This window comes from Berghia stephanieae, chromosome 1 (genome assembly GCF_034508935.2).
Source record: "Berghia stephanieae isolate SIO BIC M18660-M18661 chromosome 1, UCSD_Bste_1.3, whole genome shotgun sequence".
Lineage (NCBI taxonomy): Eukaryota > Metazoa > Mollusca > Gastropoda > Nudibranchia > Aeolidiidae > Berghia > Berghia stephanieae.
Genome location: NC_088360.1, coordinates 36156472 through 36176379, shown reverse-complemented (window position 1 = coordinate 36176379; position 19908 = coordinate 36156472). Strand labels below are relative to the sequence as shown.

The window sequence follows — 19908 nt, the reverse complement described above, 5'->3', positions numbered from 1 at the left end:
TCAGTCATTTGCAAGATACTAGAACGCTATAATAAACACAACACTAGTTTACCACCAGCACGGCTTTAAAAAAAAAACAATCATGCAAGACACAATTAATCAATACGATAGAAGAAATTGCAAGATCACTAGACAAAAAAAAAAAACAAATTGATTTCCAGGTACTCAACTTCTCCAAAGTATTTGGCACTGTGCCACACAAACGATTACTGTTAAATCACGATTAAAGCAGAATTTTGAATTTTGGTGATACTGCAACAAATCAGCCAGAGAATTTGGAACAAGCACAAAGCCTTTTACTTTGGTTCAGTGACAGGCTTTGAAATCAAAGGCAACAAGTTATCATTGACTGGAACTCAAGCAAAAAATGTAATGTCTTTCTTATGAGGAGTACCACAAGGAACAACTCTTAGGCCTTTATGATGTTTGATATTCATAAATGACCTTGGAAACAAATTACGTCTCCACAAGCAAAGCTTAAATTGCTTGCAGTGCAGATAATAGCCTTCTTTTCAAGACAATAGATAGTAGTGCAGATGCACATGAACTCCAGAAATATCTTAATTCCCTCCAGAGGTGGTCAGATACATGGTACATGAAGTTCCATCCATCAAAATGATATGCCAATATCAAACAAGAAAGAGCCTTATACTCACAATTACACAATGCATGATCACCCTTTACAACATGTCGACTCCCTAAATACCTTGGGAGTCCATCTCAATAAGAAACTAAAGTGGCAAACCCATAGCGAACATATCACAGCAAAAGCAAGTAGGATCCTGAGGTTTCTCAAAAGGAACTTACTTACTTACTTATCCGAACCAGCGACCACCTGAGCTCTAGCCCTTCGGTCTTGTGCCATGACGTAGAAGTTAGACGTCTTTTGTAGTTGTTCCAGGTGACTATAAAGTGTGTTACTGATGCTTGGATTTGGTGGGAGGAATGTGCATCTCAGATCTTCAAGAGGTTGACATTCAAGCAAGTGGTGTGTTACTGTTTCATTGGGGTGTTGACATAGGGGGCAGGAGGGGATGTGTCTTTTGTAATTTTGCTTAAATGGTTGTTGAGCGGTATGTGTTGTGTTCTTAGTTGAAAGATGATGCTTTGCTGTGTCTTCTGAGCTTATTTAGGCAATCAGTCTTTACAGGAGTGGTCATATGGGAAAACATACATCTACCCGTGGTGCTCATTGCCCAACTGTTCATCCATTCTTCTCTCTTATTTGTTTTGATTATTTGTTTCGCTGTGTCTAAGGATACTGGAAATGATGGTTGTAAAAGTGTTGATCCGAGTCTGGCTAGTCTGTCTGCATTGTCATTTCCTGGTATATTTGAATGTCCCGGTATCCACTGGAGAGATAAGTCTACTCTGTGTGTTGTAAGGAATTCATCTAGTTGAGATCTTAAACTATTGAACGTTGAGGAGAGTTTATCTAAATCGAGAGCTTGGAGAACCGATTTGGAGTCTGTGAAGATGACAGTGTTTTGAAGTTTTGAAGGGTTTAGCTGGAAAACAGAAGAGAGGTGTCGCAGTGAGGCTTCTATTGCAACTGCCTCTGCCTCGTAGTTTGAGCAGGAGCTTCCGCAAGAATTGTGGATTTTATCACAGGTTTTATCTGGGTATTCTACTACAAACCCATACCCAGCATTTTTAGTTCCTTTGTGGGCAGATCCATCTGTGTAAACATGTATCCAGTTGTCTGGGTATTCTTGTATTGTTTTCATTGCTAATGTTTGTATATCTGATTTGTTTTTATTTCTTGTTGTTTCTTCTATGAGGTTAGTCTTTATTTTTGGAAGTTTTAGTTCGGCGAAATGGAGGTTTTTGACTGATTAAAATAGATTTTTCTCTGTTTTCTGGGAGTCTGTGTCTTTCATTCAAGTTGTTAGCAATGTGTAGCAGGATTTTTGTTTTAATCTTGTTCTTGGTTTCCATTTCTCTGCCAGAATTCTGTTTGGATGGTTTTCCTCTTTCGTTTGTATCTTTCAACCATTTCAAGCACTGCTGATTCTCTGCGAAGTCCAAGTGGTTCCACATTAGTATGTATTTCACATGCTGCTGTGGGTGTCGATCTCAGGGCACCGGAGATGAAGCGAAGGGCTTGGTTTTGTACTCTGTCCAAGGTTTTGTGTGTGTTTTTACTACCTACATTTTGGAGGGCTAAATTGTAGTCCATGACGGAACGCACATAGCCTAAATAGAGTTGTCGAAGCGAGTTTTTGTCTGCTCCCCAATTAGTACTGCTAGTCGTTTTAGTAACTGGAGTCTCCTTGTGGCTTTGATTTTTACATTCTGAGTGTGTTTGTTCAGAGATAGTTGTCTGTCTAACTGTATGCCCAAATATGTGGGGTTTTCTTCTTTCGCGAGTCGATGGCCTTGGATGGAGAGTGTTATTTCTTTCTTGGAAACAGGATGGCTCTTAGTAAATATAGAGTAGACTGTTTTATTGCAAGGAGCTGCAAGGTCTGGGCCGGACGTCCCGCTTGCTGAAAGGAAATTGATGTGCATTTCGAACCCAACACCTCTCATTTCCAGGTGCATTGATTGCCGCGTAATCCTGTCTGACAGAGATTATTGCATATGGCCTCTCATGCATTATTGTGTCCATAACAGCACCTTCCCGTGGTGTTCCCCGTTTCTACTGAGTTTGTTATGGGCGCGACCGAGTCCCCGCGGTATAACCGGGCTAGGGAGTAGGTGGGACCCCTTCCTCTTAAGGTGCAGGAGACAGAACCCACCGATGAGTGGTACACGCTCTGCTCCTCACCCACCCACCTCACACTCATTCTGTAGTGTGGTGTCCTCTGTATGTCCTTACTTTTCTTAATCTACCCCTATAGCTCATACTTGTTTCCTAGTGCTGTAACTTTAACACTTCTATACTCCCTCTTTGGTCGACCTGTGGCCCATGTCTTCTGTATGACTATCTGTGATTGATTGTAATCATGTATCCTTCTTAAAAAATTGAGATTTTTAGGGAAAGGGCTGGTATCCCTTTGTTTTAGGCCCACAGAATCTCTCATCGACACAAATGACCCAGGACGTGACGATCCTCTGTTTATGAAATATGGCCCTTTAAGCAGAAAGAATAACTGAAATAGATAACTGCAAGCCAGGAAACAGTAGGTGGCGGGGAATGGGCGACCGTCAATCATGAAAGAGACTGTGGGAAAGACGAAATGAAGGCTACTTGACTAGACCCTATAAAAATTAATTATATGAGGAACATGCATCTGCAGCTCAACTCCTGATGTTATGCAGCTGACAAGGAATACAGGTTAGGGTGGGAAGACAGACCAGAGACTCCCCAGCATGCCATGACAAACAAAAGGAAAGCATACGAGCTCGGACGTCGCCTCGAAAAAGGTCCGCGCCAGACAGTGAGTACCCAGGCTGATCTGCGCGAAAAGTCAGCTACTGGGACAAAGAAATTCCACAAACATTTGAATATTTTACAAATTAACATTTGTGGAATCAGGAATAAAAAGACAGAGCTGAAGAAATTATTAAATGAAAAGGAAGTTCACATTGCTTTACTTCAGGAAACCCTGTATAAAAATAGCGATCCATATATTGCTGGTTATACATACTATACCTGCAAATGTGACGACTGCCGTGGTGTTATTACTTATATAAGAAATGACATCACGGGAGATGTTACTTCTAAACCATCACAGAACTCAACTGATGTACAGAAAGTCACCTTATGGCACCTAAATAAGAAATTTACCATTTACAACATTTACAACCCTCCACGGTGTACTATAAACCTAACAGATCAAAACAGTTCCCAATACAACAACACAATAATTGCTGGTGACTTCAATGGCCACTCTCCACTATGGGGATACAAAAATCTAAACAACACAGGAAAAGAACTAGAAAAGCTTTGCAATACAACCAACCTCACCATTTTACAAAATGCAGACTCAGTCCCGACCCTTCTTCACAGAGCTCATATGTCCCTGAGTCATCCCGATCTAACCATCATCTCCTCTGACCTTCTGAATTCTTGTCACATTAAAGTCCTGGATGAAATAGGCAGTGACCATAAACCAATTTTAACACAAATAACAGTTCAAACACAGAAGAAAACATTTGAGCAGAAATCCAAATGGAATTTCAAGAAAGCAAACTGGGATGTTTTCACAGCAACATTAGATGACCAGCTTCCAAAAATTACAGATACATCAAGTGTAGAACATTTAAACGAAGCCCTCACCAAAGCCATTCTTGCAGCTGCAAAAGCAGAATTCCAAGAGGTAGTCGACAGAATTACAAACCCTTCTGGAGCAAAGAAATTGAAAAAGCAGTAAATGCAAGAAAGGAAACAAGGAAAAACTTAGAGGAAAACAAAACCATTAAAAACAAGATTGAGTACAATAAAGCATCGGCAATTGTCAAAAGAACTATTAACAACGCTAAAAGAAAGAAATGGGCAGACACATGCGCTAATATTGACCTCAATCAAAATGGGAAAAAAGCATGGGCCTTACTTAATAATCTTAACAATGAAACCCCGAAAACCAACCCAAAGCCCATGAAAACTACAGAAGGAACAATCGTAGATGACCAAAAAAAAGCCATGATCTTCAACAAACATTTTGCTTCAGTAAACAAGGCATCAAAAAGAAGTGAAAAGGACAAAAAATTGATTAAAGACCTTAAACATCAAGAAAAGGCCCCAAAAGCTATCTCATATCTGTTCAAAGAGGGCTTTACCATGTCAGAACTTCACAGAGCTATGAAAAACTCAAGTTAAGGAAATCCCCTGGACCAGATAAGATACACAATGAAATGCTCCTGCATCTTAGCGTGAGAGGTAAACAGATGCTTCTCAAACTTATAAATCTAACATGGGAGACAGGAATAGTACCAAGGGATGGAAAAATGCTATTATAATTCTCAAAAGGAACATAAACCAATGTCCAGGTGTAAACAGTGCTTAGCAGGCCAATATTAGAATTAGAATATACCAGGGAAATTCCACGGTAACGGACTGACAAATCAGACCAAAAATGCATACATTTTGTGCTCTGAAATACAATGTATTTATTGTATGGAGCTAATATTTCCCATGGACATGTATCATGTCCTCCCTTATCATATATCAAAAGGATTATGATGAATCTTTATCAAGTTGAATTTTTTTGACATTATAATGTTGGTAACCGACTGACATCAGAAAATCCATCTTTTTCAATTTTATATGTAGATGGATCAAACTTTCTGAAGTTAAGCTTTCCAGTAACAAATAAGTTCTTTTATAGTAACCACGAGATGTTGTTCTACAACCCACTAGCAATATTTAAAAGATTGTCCAAAATTTGAATCTGCAGTCTTTGCAAAAGTGTCGGTAACGGACTGACAAATGGATGGTAACGGACTGACACCTCTGAATTTTATTACTCAGAATAACGGTTACTACATAAAATCCAGAGCAAAGAACACATTATGTAATTATGAGCAACACTGAATACCCAGTGTGATTGATCAAACCAATACTCTTCCTTATATGGATGTCAAGCTACATTGGCATGATGAGTAACTCGATGGTGACATCTGATTACCTCAATCCCAACTTTGCTTTTTAAAAAATTAAATAATGAAATAATGATTCGTAGAGTTGAAATCTATTCTGTCAAAGTCAAACGGGAACTTTATTTCAACTATGAAATTAAATTATCATTTTTAAAAAATGTAGATATGAAAGGACTTTAAAACTGGGGAAGGTTTAACATTCTTTTGGTCCTTATTTTTTTAAGCTTAATTTTTATTCTGTATTTCATCTTGATTCCTCAAGCTTAGGAATTGTCAATAGGCCATGCCCGTCAAGGCAAACTGGGCGATAGAAAATGTATTGGCAGTCAATCTCTTCCTCATCTGCTTTTGACCAGAAAGCCAGTTATAAGATCTGAGAAAGATCTTCAAAAATTTCATTTGGACCATTTTATCCTTGATCCTTGATTGTTACAATTTTCCTATGCAGATTGTGGGATTTCTCTTAGAAGTACATTCTGAGGTTCTGAGGGAGCAAAATAAACTTAAGCCAATTTTGATTCCTGGATGAAATTCACTAACAATCGACAACCTCTTTTTCAGGGTTTTTTTTACAGGAAACTTTGAATTTTCGTCCTTTCTTTTTTTCATCTCTCACAATTATGAAATCTTTTTCCCTTGGTGGTCGCCAAGAGTACTTCTTGTCCAAATAGAAATTTTCGATAAAATTATTTTATTTCATCTTGAATGCCAATTTCCATGATTAAAATATTTCAAAAACCATTGGTTGATGGATGCCCTTAGCAGTACAGGCATAGTTTAATTTTTTTTTTTAATTTTTTGGGAGGATTGTAGACTCAAAGTTGAATTCAGTAGTTTACTTTCCTGTGCTGAAATGTGAGGCAGATGTGGATTTAGGTGTGCTTGGTTTACTTTCTTTTGGAGTTGTAGATTGATCAGCTTTTCTCTTTTTTTCCATTTTGCTTGAAAAATCCCGTTATTTCTTTTAAGCGTCCTTTACAATCATTTTCAAGTTTTCTTTGAGACTCCTGCTTTTGTTGCCTATCTTTTTCCTAAACAATGTAATGTCCATCAGTTTTCAGTCTTTCTTGATAATTTGAACCATGGATAGAGTAGGCATCTTGAACCTGTGAATAAAGAAAATTGAGCGAAATTACATCATAAGCTATGAAAGTCAAATCGGAATAAAAAGCAAATCTTGTTTTCTTAAAAATAATACAGCAAAACTAAGAAAATAAAACTAATTTCTAACTTGTATCACATTACTTTGTAAAAACTAGAATATTGACATTATACACAGCTAAACAGCTTGCTGACCCACTACATTTAAAGCCCCAGTGACTCAAAAGTTTTCCACATTAATTTAAATGTTTGATTTCTTATTTTTTTCTCCCATGGCTTCTTGCCCCTTTAACAGAAGACTACTACTGGCTCCATTGTCATAAGGATATTATAGAACAATAAACAGTGTTTTTCCCTCAATTCAAACATAGCAAAAATCTTCAAGTGATCAAAAGATTCACAAGCTTTAAAAGATTCAACTTACCTATTGAAAAATAGCAGGCTTGATGTTGAAGACCAGTGTTTGAAATTTTATGATCCAAATGTTTATAAAATGGCTGCCTGATCAGTTGAAACACATTGGAGTGGACATTACTCTTGAGACTTAAAAAACAACTTTTATATATTGTTTTTGAATTAAAATAGAATTAGTCAGTCTGTTACTGTCAGTCCGTTACCCTAAAAAATGTCAGTCCGTTACCCAACAAAAGTACTTTAAATGATAAATTTCTTGAAAAATTATCTTACAGTGCTAAAGCCATTCATGTAAGAACAGAAAATCTGAAATAGTAAGTTTGTACAACAATCACATCTTTCGTAGATGAAAAAATACTGTTTTAATGGTAACGGACTGACATACAATTTCCCAAGGTCATTAAAACGACAGATGAGGACAATATTTCATTAAAATCGTAAATTTGAATGTTTATATAGGTTTCTGATACTTATAATTGTTTTAATATCAATAAACAAAAGCAAAGGTGGCTATAATTTTGTAGAAGTTGCAAGATTTATAATATTGAGAAAATATTCTTTTCATTCTTCAAATACGGGATGCCCTTACATAAAGCTACAATAAGCATCCTGTACCACAAATATGCACGAAATATCCTGATATTCATAATCTTGAATGATTTTCCAACAAATTGGTACCAAATTTTAATATGTTCTTAAGGATTTGTAAAACACCCCTTCGGTTGACATTTTCGTGGAATTTCCCACCAGCACTCTGTGGGACCCCTTCACAAAGAAGAACATGGACAAGATTGAAATAGTACTACAGGGGGTAGCTGCAAGATTCGCAACCGGAACCAAATCCATAGGACTGGGTTGTCACCAGTGGCGTGGGGCCATTGGATCAAATGGTGCCAGGCACCACACCAATCTTTTAAAAAATCATTAACAGCATAATTTAATTAAAAATAAAACTGAGAGATTTTAACTCCACTGTCTTTCGCCAACTCGCCAACAACATACTGCCTTTTTAGTCTCCACTCCAAATCACGCACTGCGCCGACTCGTGTGTTGGTGACATCACTGCGCGACTGAATCAACACCGTGGTGCAAAGCAATCCAAGCTCCAGTTAATGCTCTATCCATTAGTATCGCTACAGCTGATTGAGCGAGAAACTAGGTCGAATTATACTATCTTCAAATAGCGGAAAACCCCTCGACTTGTGCCAGGATCTGAGAGCTCCACCGTTGGACTGGGGGGCTGCGCCAAATTAGGGTAACTTCGGCCATCCAAAATATTACATTTTATAGACCCAATGAATATTCATATGGCCTTGCCCGAGAGAAAGCGTCCCTGCACATGCGCAATCACTTAAAAAGTGAACCTTGCAAAGCAATCATCGTGTTTTTAATTCTCTTGGATTTAAAATTAATTACCTACTTATACAGTAGAACTCGGAAATAGCGAGTTCGACGGGTCCACTCCTGATTACTCGCTATTTCCGAGTTCTCGCTATTCCCGAGTTGCCAGGAATTGCTGGTTATTCCCCTCAGTGTGTAATTCGAGTAAAAGCCGTCGCCCCTATTTCAATTTCTTCACAGAAGTGGCAGAATGCTTGTTTTTTTTTTTTTTTTTTTTTTTTTTGTTTTGTTTTTTTTTTGGTGTTTTTTTTTGTTTTGTTTTTTTCAAGTAAAATCATGACTAGAAAAAAAACAAGAACATAGAAGCGTGTGTGTGTGCGTGTGCGCGCGAGTGTTTGTATGCACTCGGCATGTTTGATGAGGTAAGCAAGCGCATCACTCTATCACTGACCCATTGAAATAATGGTTCCACACTCCCCTCTCTCGCTGATCGTGTCGTTCGTTAACGATGCTACTCGCTGACCGATGCTGCGAAGTGAGTCATGTTGACATGTGTTTACCTCGCGACTCGTGGCACCACATTGGGTGAATAATTGACCCCCACCCCCAATACACACACACGCACACAAACCCAACCCCCACCCAAATTTGTTTCGCCTATACTCTTCAACAGTCGTAACGTCACTTCCTTCCTAATGACGCATGGTAACTTAGTAACACTGGCTCTAAACTATCGGAACAATGGCGGACGCCCGTATGAAATATTTCTCCGGCGAGCATAAAAGCGTTTCCAGAGGAAAAAAACACATAAATTTGATCATGTTTTGACTTTACACATTCTGATCACAAGGCATATGAAAAGGGAATGAAAAGTTCTAGCAGCATGAAGAATAAAAAGTAATGATTTTCTTTGTTTAGAACCAAGATGGCCGCCGTTGCCAGGCGGGGTGACATCAGACTACTGAATCCAATTATGTACTACTACAGACTAGGCTACTATGTAATATTACTCGTAACGAAAAATAAGAAAAGAAAAGAGGCTAGGCTAAAAATATTTAAATTTCCATTGTCTCTTGTTTTGCTTTACTTCGTTCGCAGTCCTAGGCTGGGGCAGGAAATGCTCGTTATTTCCGAGTTGACCTCTTTTTCATACTCGCTACTTTCGTGCTAACTTTATTGACTCAAATAAGGGGAAAAAAACGGGGATTTAGATTTTACTCGCTATTTCCGAGTTCTCGCTATTTTCGAGTACGTTACTTTCATGTTCTACTGTATTGATGCAATAGTTATTGAAAATATATTATTTTGTGCTTAAATTATCATGTGATGATTCGTGGATTATGATTTTGTCCTTCAATTATTAAGATATTAAGTGGATTGTCATCGATTTCATTTTATCGTGCGTGATTTCGCGCTTGCACTTATTAATTAAGACAATGGCGTCGGACGCCCCACTGACCCAATTCCTTAACAGGACGGCGTGTAACAATAACAATGAAACCAAAAATAACAGTGATGACGGTGAAAATAGGAGTGATGTGTCGAGTAAGACTGAAGGTAGGAAGAAGGGCGAGCCTTCCAAAGTAAAGAGAAGTAAAAAATCAGATAATGGTGGCGACGGCGAACTTTCAGAAATTAAACAACAACTGAATAAACTCATGGCGATCATTCCGGTTGTCACTGAGTTTAAAAAAATGCATACGATAAGGAGATGACAGAATGTGACACGCTGAATGATTACCAAATAATTAACAATGTTAATGATGGACAAGAAGACGAAGTGTCAGAAACACAAACGTCTTCATCGATCTCCTATTTTAAAGACGTATCAGGTACAAAGGAAATTGAAGGGCCTCTAATTAACGAGGACCTAGCAAAGGGAATTAATAATATCCTGTGCAACGGAATGCAAATATCGGATAGGGACCAACTATTTCAAAAATATATAAAACCGACAAATTGTGGCAGAATGGAGACTCTTACTTGTAATCCAGAAATGTTTAAGATGGTTCAAAAAGAGACGAGACAAACTGACTCGAGTATTCAAAAAATACAAACAACACTCATGAAAAGTTTATGCGCCATGACGATGTGTTTCGCTGCAAAAATAAATATAGAGTCAGTTTGTCAACAGGATATAGACTCCATCACTAATTCCTGTGCAGATTCCGTGGCGTTGTTAGCAGACGGGTCACACAGCCTGGATTTACATAGACGACAGAATTTTAAATCTGAAGTAAAATTGGAATTCTCGTCATTGTGTTCTGAGCAGTATCCGTGCGAGGACTCTCTTTTTGGAAAACAATTGACAGAAAAAGTCAAAGATGTCTCGGAAACCCTGAAGGTTTCTCAAAGAGTCAATCGTGTCAAACCATACCAAAGACATCAAACAAGCCGTTCTTTTTAAAGAAAAGGTTATCTTTTTTAGACGGGAAAAACCCTGTGTACAACAACAGGGAAAACATTACAAAAACAACAACAACAACAACAACAAATACCAGAACTTCAGCAACAAAACTCGACAACAGGGTCGTCGCAACAAACCATATTAAATGTAAGTGAAGGAAACGATTTAGCTTTAGGTGGTCGAACAAGGCATTTTATTCATAATTGGGAAAAAATCACAGAAGACAAAATAATTTTACAATGTGTCAAAGGCTGTAAAATCCAATTCATTTCTCCACCAATTCAAAATAAAATTCCCCATCAATTGAAATTTAATGCACAGGAAACCATAGCATTAAGGGCTATAATTGGAGAATTATTGAAACAAGAAGTAATTGAGGAAAGCACTGTTGAAGAGGGAGATTACATGAATAATATTTTCTTAAGAGAGAAAAGATCGAATAACAACAAATACAGACCCATTCTTAATCTCAAATGCTTGAATAAAAATTTTGTTAAATTTACTCACTTCAAGATGGAGGGACTAACTACGTGCCTTAATCTCATGCAACAAAATTGCTACATGGCATGTATTGATATATCCAATGCTTTTCATAGCATTCCAATGCACCCCGATTTTACAAAATACTTAAAATTTATGTTTGAGGGTCAAGTTTATAAATATATGGTTTTGCCTCAGGGGTTTCGAGATAGCCCAAGACTGTTTACCAAAATTTTAAAACCAGTGTTAGGTTTTTTGAGACAAAGAGGTTTTTTGTCTAGTGTGTACATTGATGATTTCTATCTACAAGGCTCTAATCATAAAGCATGTCAGGAAAACGTTATAATTACGAAGCAACTTCTGACGTCGTTAGGTTTTGAACTCTCTGATAAATCTATATATGAACCTACGCAAAAGCTATTACATTTAGGTTTCATTCTAGATTCGACACTGATGAAAATAAGTTTAGGTGAGGATAAAAGAAATCATATCATCCAGATGTCAAAGAATGTGATGAGTCATACCTCCCTTACAGTAAGGGAATTAGCAAGATTAATTGGAGTCTTTGTGGCGAGTTTCCCAGCGGTTGAATATGGCCCGCTATATTATAGAGAACTGGAAATGCTTAAAATCAAATCATTAGAGACAAATTATAATTTTAATAACTATACCACTCTTAATGAAGAATGTGTACAAGAAATACAATGGTGGATTAAAGAGGGAGTTTATAGTGGGAAAATGATTTCTCATGGTAATGCAGATTTCACTATTCAAACAGACGCATCTAGTTATGCATGGGGGGCAGTTTTCAATGATAGAAATACACACGGCATGTGGACAGAAGAGGAGTCTAAACTCCACATAAATGTTCTCGAAATCAAAGCAGGGTTGTTGGGTATTCAGTCCCTATGTGATTTTAAGAATTGTCATATACAGATCCAAATGGATAATCAGACTGCCGTTTCATACAATAAGAAGCGATACATCGCGGCTAGAAATGATGCAAAAGCCGTCAATTTCAGGGCCAAAAAGAAATTCTATGAAGAAAGTCTCAAAAACGTGGGACGTTCGAGACAATTCTTTGCCTTGACCAAGGAACTGCTGGGACAACAGACGCAACCAGCTCTCCCATCTTTAATCGATCGTGCAGATCTACCAACTCGCTTTGGTCAATATTTTAAAGAAAAAACGGATACCATCAGGAAGGAACTCTCGTCTGAATCGATCCCTACAACATTTGACAAGTTTCATGGTGATTCGTTAACACATTTTTCAAAGATTACTGAAGCTGACTTACGTGATTGCATTATGTCGTCTCCAACTAAAAGTTGTGATTTAGACCCCTTAAATACTGCCATTTTAAAAAAAATGCATTGATGTAATTTTAACACCATTTACATGTATTGTTAATAATTCGTTGCAGTCAGGTGCTGTACCAGACATTTACAAAGTTGCTCATGTCAAACCCCTTTTGAAAAAACCTGATCTCGATAAAGAGAACTTAAAAAACTATCGCCCTGTCTCTAATCTTCCTTTTCTCTCTAAGATCTTAGAAAAGCTTGTTTTGAAACAATTACTGTCTCATCTTAAAAATAATTGTCTTGAAGAAAAATTTCAGTCTGCTTATAGGCAACATCATTCGACGGAAACCGCACTTGTTAGGGTTGTTAATGATCTCCTCTCTGTTATAGACAATGGTTCATGTTCTTTGCTGAATTTGCTTGACCTATCGTCTGCTTTTGATACTATTGATCACAATCTTCTTCTCAAACGTCTTGAAATTACTTATGGCGTGTCTGGTGCAGCGCTTGATTGGTTTAGGTCATATTTGTTTAATCGTAAACAGATTATTACGGTGGATGATTATAGATCGGAGGAAATCTTTCTTGATTGTGGGGTTCCCCAGGGTTCAGTACTTGGACCCGTTCTTTTTGTTTTGTACGTTGGCCCTTTGTCTAAAATCATCAGAAGTTTTGGTCTGTCTTACCATCAATACGCTGATGATACGCAATTGTACTGCGTTTCCAATATGAGAAATTTACAAGAAGTATCAGCCAATAGTAAAAATTGTATCCAAAGTGTTAAGAAATGGATGAATGAGAACAGACTGAAACTGAATGATGATAAGACGGAGGTGCTGTATGTGGGGAACAGGAAGTGGAAAAGTGAAACAGATTTGAAGTTGGGGGATGCCTCTATTCAAATTGTTGACAAAGTGAAAAACCTTGGCACATTCTTAGACTCTGGACTGTCGATGGAGCATCAGGTTAATAATTTGGTTAGATCTCTCTTTTTCCAACTAAAAAAGATTGCTTCCATTAGACGGTTCATATCTGAGGATGTGACCAAGCACCTGGTTGTGTCCCTCGTACTATCGAAATTGGATTATTGTAATGCTCTGTTGTTTGGCGTTTCGCAATACAATCTGAAACGTCTTCAGATTGTCCAAAACAGCGCTGCCAGACTAGTATTTATGAAGCGTAGGTGCGACTCTGCCGGACCTCTACTTCATGACCTGCATTGGCTGCCTGTTGAGAAAAGAATTAAATTCAAAGCTTGTGTTTTAGTGTATCGTTGTCTTGAAGGTACTGCCCCTTCCTACCTTTCAGAACTAATTGAAAGATATTCAAAACCCCGCCCCTTACGTTCGGCCAGTGATTCCACAAAACTAGTTGTCCCTCGAATTCGGAAAAATGCTGGAATGAGATCCTTTTCTCATTTCGGACCCTCTATTTGGAACGCCTTACCGCAGAGCATTCGTGAAAAAGAATCTTTGTCTATTTTTAAACGTTCGCTTAAAACATATTTGTTTCGATTTTAGTAGATGGTATGAGAAGCAAGATAGGTTTGGTTTGTGTTGTGTGTTGTGTTGTGTGTGAGTATGTGTGTGTGTGTGTGTGTGCTTGTGTGTGTGAATGAGTATGTTTCAGCCAAAGTAATTTGTAATTTAAGCGCTTAGAGTCTGGTGTCTCGGAGTTATAGCGCTATATAAGTTTTCAGCATTATTATTATTATTATTATTATTATTATTCATACATTAATAATCTTGGGGGTACACATTCTAGACTTGTTAACTATTATACTAAACAAATCATCTTGTGGTGTAAAGAAAGAGGAATCTGGTTGTCTGCTTGTCATATAGCTGGAAAATCAAATATAGCTGATTCACACAGTAGGAAAGTTAGAATTCATACAGAATGGAAATTACACCCAGAAGTTTTTGATAGGTTATGTGAGAAATTTGGATGCCCTGAAATAGATCTGTTTGCTTCTCGTGCTAACAGACAATTACCTATATATATGTCCTTTTATCCCGATCCTGAAGCCTGCGCCATTAACTCATTTCAACATAAATGGGATACTTACGCATATATCTTCCCACCATTTAATCTTATCTCCAGGATTCTCAGGAAAATCCAAGAAGACCAAAGTACAAAGATATTAATGGTCGTGCCACATTGGACAATAGCCCCTTGGTATCCAAAACTTATGGAAATGATGTGCCTTCCTCCTCTTTTTCTGAAGAAAGCCAAAAATGTGTTAATTTTACCATCAAACCACTCAGCAGTACATCCATTATACCCAAAACTCCAACTGATGGCATGTGTCTTATCAGGAATAATTTCAAAAGACAAGGGTTGTCCCGACGAGTTGTCAAGACTTTAATGAAAGGCTGGAGACCAAATACTGTTAAACAATGCAATGTTTACCTTAAGAAATGGATTGAATTTTGTTCTGATAAACAGTGGGATGTCGAGGAATATAGTGTTTCACACTGTCTAGAGTTTTTATTACACCTTTCTAAAAAAGGACTTTGTTATAGTGCAGTTAATACTGCTCGTTCTGCATTATCTTGCATTTTCGACCAACCTTCCATCGGAGATGATAACAAAATAAAACGTTTGATGAGAAGTATTTTCTTGGCTCACCCAAGCAAACCAAGATACACCAAAATTTGGGACGTTTCAATATTGTTAAATTTTTTTGAAAAATGCTCACCTTGTAAGGAATTAACTTTACAAATGCTCACTTTCAAATTAGTCACATTATGTGCCTTAGTCACTGGACAAAGATGCCAAACCATTCACTCGTTAAATTTAGAAGAGTGTCATATTACACAAACTCGGGCCATCTTTCATGTTTCTAAATTATTGAAACATAATACCCCGAAAAATAATGAAAATTTCATAGTATTACCGGGATACCCATCTAATAAACGATTATGTGTTGTAACATATTTGCGAGAATATATAAAACGAACTAAACCGTTTAGAAATTCATCTCAACTGTTTTTGAGTTATGCATGTCCACATAAACCGGTAACTAAGGAAACAATCGGTCGATGGATTAAATTGACTCTTATGAAGTCGGGAATAAATACAAAAATATTCAAAGCACACAGCACCAGGGCTGCGAGCACGTCAGCTATTACTAAAGATGTAGAAATGTCTGTCATACTTAAGGCAGCAGCATGGTCTGGTCAGAAGACGTTTGCTAAATTCTACAATAAACCAATTGTAAAAGATGATGGGACTGCATTTGGGAAAGCAGTGTTACGGAAAGCACGTTGATGTGAGTAATTTATCCTTATTATGAACATAATTATCAGCGTCTGGATTTAACAACAGGCTGATAATGAAAACACCAACGACCAATTACAGTAATTTTTACTGAAATCATAATATGGCACCTTGTTACTCAGTGTCTGGTGGAATCACAGACTGAGTTATATTTAATACCTCATTGACAATCTATGCAGTGTCTGGCTTAGGACACAGGCTGCAAATAGATTAAACATGATTAACCTGTGTCTGAATTTAGTCACAGAGCTATGAATGTATATCATAACTATCTATTATGCAGTGTCTGGCTTAGGACACAGGCTGCAATAGTTTTGAAAAACTTTTTACATACTGAATGAAAGTAGATATGGAACCTCATGGCTTAGGACATCGTTCCTTTTATCATAGGTTTTAACGTTTTAATATAGCATAATGAAAGAATATGCTTATAATTGTGTATGTCCGTTTATATATTGGATCGCTACAATAGCTGTTACGGCTTTAAAGTCTCGGGCAAGGCCATATAAATATTCATTGGGTCTATAAAATTAGAAAATTAAACGAGACTTTACCTGTAAGTTGAAGTTTGATTGGGATTTTATAGACCCAAGAATATTCTTAGGCCTTGACCGCCCTTCCCAATTTTATCCCACCCCATGAATGTATACATCGTTTTGCAAAATTGCAAATCAATTTGAGGTCTTTTAAATTAGATAATTGATGGTAACAGCTATTGTAGCTTATTAGCTTTAAATAGTGATTGCGCATGTGCAGGGACGCTTTCTCTCGGTCAAGGCCTAAGAATATTCTTGGGTCTATAAAATCCCAATCAAACTTCAACTTACAGGTAAGTCTCGTTTAATTTTCTAATTAACTGTCAAAAACACTGATCATTGTCAAATTTATTTGTAAGCAGCAAAGAAAAACAACATAAAACTTTAAAATATGACATATCAAAATCCCCCCCCCCCCCCCCCCCCCCCCCCCCTCACCTCTTTTTCACGATTATTGAATAAAGTAGTTCTTTGCAACGAAGCATTGTGGACGAATTTACCAACATTTTTCTTGCTCGTAGTGCCGAGTTGATGGTTACGTGTGTATGAGTGTTTATTTGTGTGTGTGTGTGTGTGTTTGTGCGTGTGTCAGTCAGAGAAAGAAAGCGAAGATTGTCAACAGTTATACTTTTGGTGTGTTTTTAGATTTTTTAAGTACTTAAGTGGAGTGATTTTTTCTTTGTGATGCTTTAAGGTCTGAATCTACCTTTTATTTGTGCAATCATTAATCGTATTCCATTGATTTCCATTATTTGAGATATACTTTGAAGTTTTGTTTTGTTAAACAATGAATTGCAATGAATCAAGTTGACTCTTTACTTCACCGACCGTTTGGGAGATTGACACTAGATGACAAATTAGAAATAAAAAGACTAGTTCCTCACCAGCCAACTGATTTTGAATTAACACAGGTGTGGAAATCTCGAAAACGCTCTTTTTCAGTGACATGGTATGACAGGCATGAATGGCTCACAGTTAGTTTAGAAAAAAAAACGTTTCTTTTGTTTTTATTGACTACTTTTTACAGATACAACAAACACTGACAAATCATGGACATCTATAGGCTATAGTGACCTTAACGACTTCCATCGTATTTCTTGACCTCCTGAACGTTGTTTTAGCACCCTTAAAAGAGTGAAAAATTTCTTGCGAAATTCAATGAAACAGGAGCGGTTAAATTCGTTAATGATTCTGTCAATTCACAAAGCTGAAATAGATGCCATTCCAGATTTCAATAACACATTATAAAAAGATTTGCAGAGATGAAACATCGCCGTGCAGATTTTTTTTACAAGTACTAAAAGTAAGTAATTTCTGTCATAGGTTTTTTTTTCTCTTTTGATTTACATTTATCACATATTGATTGCATTATCTACCAAATCCAATCCTTTAAATGGTGGACAAAGAATAATTACAAAGACCTTTTCATACGGTACTTGTATCTCAGTGTTGTGGCTTGTTGTTTTCATGAATTATTTGTTTTTGTGAGTTTTGTCCACTCGTAGAAACAATCGACCCTCCCCCCACCCTTCCAAAAAAGAGAGTTTTTAACATGTGCTCTCTCCTCATAACCGTGTTCACTGTTTTAGAATTTTTTTTTCTTCTTCTAATCATGGCACCACCATATATCGTCAATACGCCACGCCGCTGGTTGTCACATACTCCGTCCAGTCACCTGAATGTTCCTATTGAAAAACTGACGCAAGGTATCCCATATTATTATTACCTTATACAAAACTATCAACAACTCAAAAGCACCCATCATCATCCCAAACTACATAGAAAGCCAATCAGATAGATATGGTACACGCAGATACAATGCATCACAATACATACAACCATGTACAAGAACAGACACATGAAAAACACAGCTTTTTCACACGAACAATAAATGACTGAAATATCCTGCTACCAGACGCATGGGTGTTAGATGTTTGGAAACTTTCTAAACAGTTTTGAATTTGAATGTACCCACTGGTCAAAATAATATGTGACTGTTCTCTGTTCTGATTGGACTCTGATTTGCAGTGATGGGCTTGTGGGGCCTTTTGGAAGATTGAAGAAAGGCGAAGGTATTTTTGTGACCTTGTGAAGTCAAGCTTGTCTGATTGGGACTTGATTAATTTGTAGCATGTTTTTTATTTTTCAGATTCAGATGAATCAACACTGACTTCCAAAGTATTTGGCAAAGCGTCCGTCACGCCTTTTTTCATCCCTTTTCCATTGGGGAATCCAGATGCTTGTCATGCTTCAGGTTTGACTTGCCCCATCAAAGCCAATACAAAGTATCAATATCTCCCTCAACTTGAAATCAAGTCAAGTTATCCTGCAGTAAGTTTGTTTTGATTATCTTCTGTTTGTATGTTAATGAGTTTGTTGGTAATGAAACAAAGATCTGAACATGTGTATATGAAACGGTGTTAGGCAAAGCAAAAAAGAAAAATACAAGAAAAAAAAATCACAAAGTAAAGTCTACCTCAACTGGGGATCAAACCTCAGACCTTCTGATTACCAATCAGATGTGCTACCATTACACCACCCTCATGTGGCATTCCTTTGCATTCATCATTTTGATTTGTTGTTTCTTTTTCTTTTTAATTTATATTTTTTTAAAGGAATTGAGGTTATTTTGTTGTTTTTTAAAATTTGTTTTTAGTTTTGCCCCGTGATGTGAGCCAGAAGACTTCTTCTTCTTTACTTTTTATATAATTTCATTCCTTGCAAAAGAAATGCCTCAGATCAAGAATTGTTTTGGTATGGTTGGAGAGGAATTGGTTCAGACTACAGAGCCAAGGATTCAGATATGCCACAAAATGAGAAAGCAGCTATTATTTTTGATAGCTCTTCCGATTGTAATAAAAAAATTTCTTATGTAAATGTAAAGTGTCAGTGCTTTTCATAAAAGATATAATATAACAATTTTTGATATTACAATTATTTTATTATGCTAGCGAAAGTCCAACATAAATCCTAAAATGCAGTTGAAAAAGTTAATACAAGTTAAATATTTTTCGACTGCAGAATACTCTGTAACAATTGAGAATCCTTGCCTTAATCATAAATAATATGGAGTTGAATGTAAGCTTTGATTTTATTACAAGAACAGGCAAATTGAGGGACACACAAATCTTTTGTCTGGGTGGGGTTCCTGACCTCCCATAGTGAGCAGGAGGGTACATGCTGTGTCTTCTATCCCCTTATATCCGTTTTCCAACATGCTTTCTGTCTTTGTCTTGGAATGAGATTACTTGGTTTTGTCCTGGCCCTAGTCGGGGTCCTAGCCGGGAGGGAAACAGTCGAATGCATAGTGATTGTTTTAGGATATGATATTTTTTTCCTTGTAAATCATCTCTCTGTTATGTCTTATTATATTTATTTTGAATGTATAATGTAAGCATTTGAGTGTATTCCTCTTTGTTGGAATTTGTGCTTGTGTCCGGATGAGACTTATATGTGATCTCAAACTAAGTACATTGGTGGTATGTTCTTGGAATCTACATCTGAT

The 19908-nt window shown here is 37.1% G+C and overlaps 2 protein-coding genes across 2 annotated transcripts in view; both read left to right on the top strand.

Moving 5' to 3' along the window:
* The window catches only part of LOC144973241 (NPC intracellular cholesterol transporter 2 homolog a-like), a gene marked incomplete in the record, with an annotated part of 29329 nt that overhangs the window by 7700 nt on the left and 1721 nt on the right, over window positions 1-19908 (top strand). Inside the window, 1 exon segment of the mRNA XM_078915428.1 lies at window positions 18553-18734. Coding sequence (XP_078771554.1) covers window positions 18553-18734 — 182 coding nt within the window.
* On the top strand, window positions 6337-16812 carry LOC144973233 (uncharacterized). Its single transcript, XM_078915413.1, has 2 exons — window positions 6337-10954; window positions 14689-16812. Exon 2 carries the CDS (start codon window positions 14890-14892, stop codon window positions 15856-15858), a length of 969 nt encoding a protein of 322 aa, XP_078771539.1. The 5' UTR covers window positions 6337-10954; window positions 14689-14889; the 3' UTR covers window positions 15859-16812.

Bases quoted from the DNA above. Each gene is read 5' to 3' on its own strand.
- LOC144973233 (XM_078915413.1), top strand. From the start codon at position 14,890: ATGTGTCTTATCAGGAATAATTTCAAAAGACAAGGGTTGTCCCGACGA.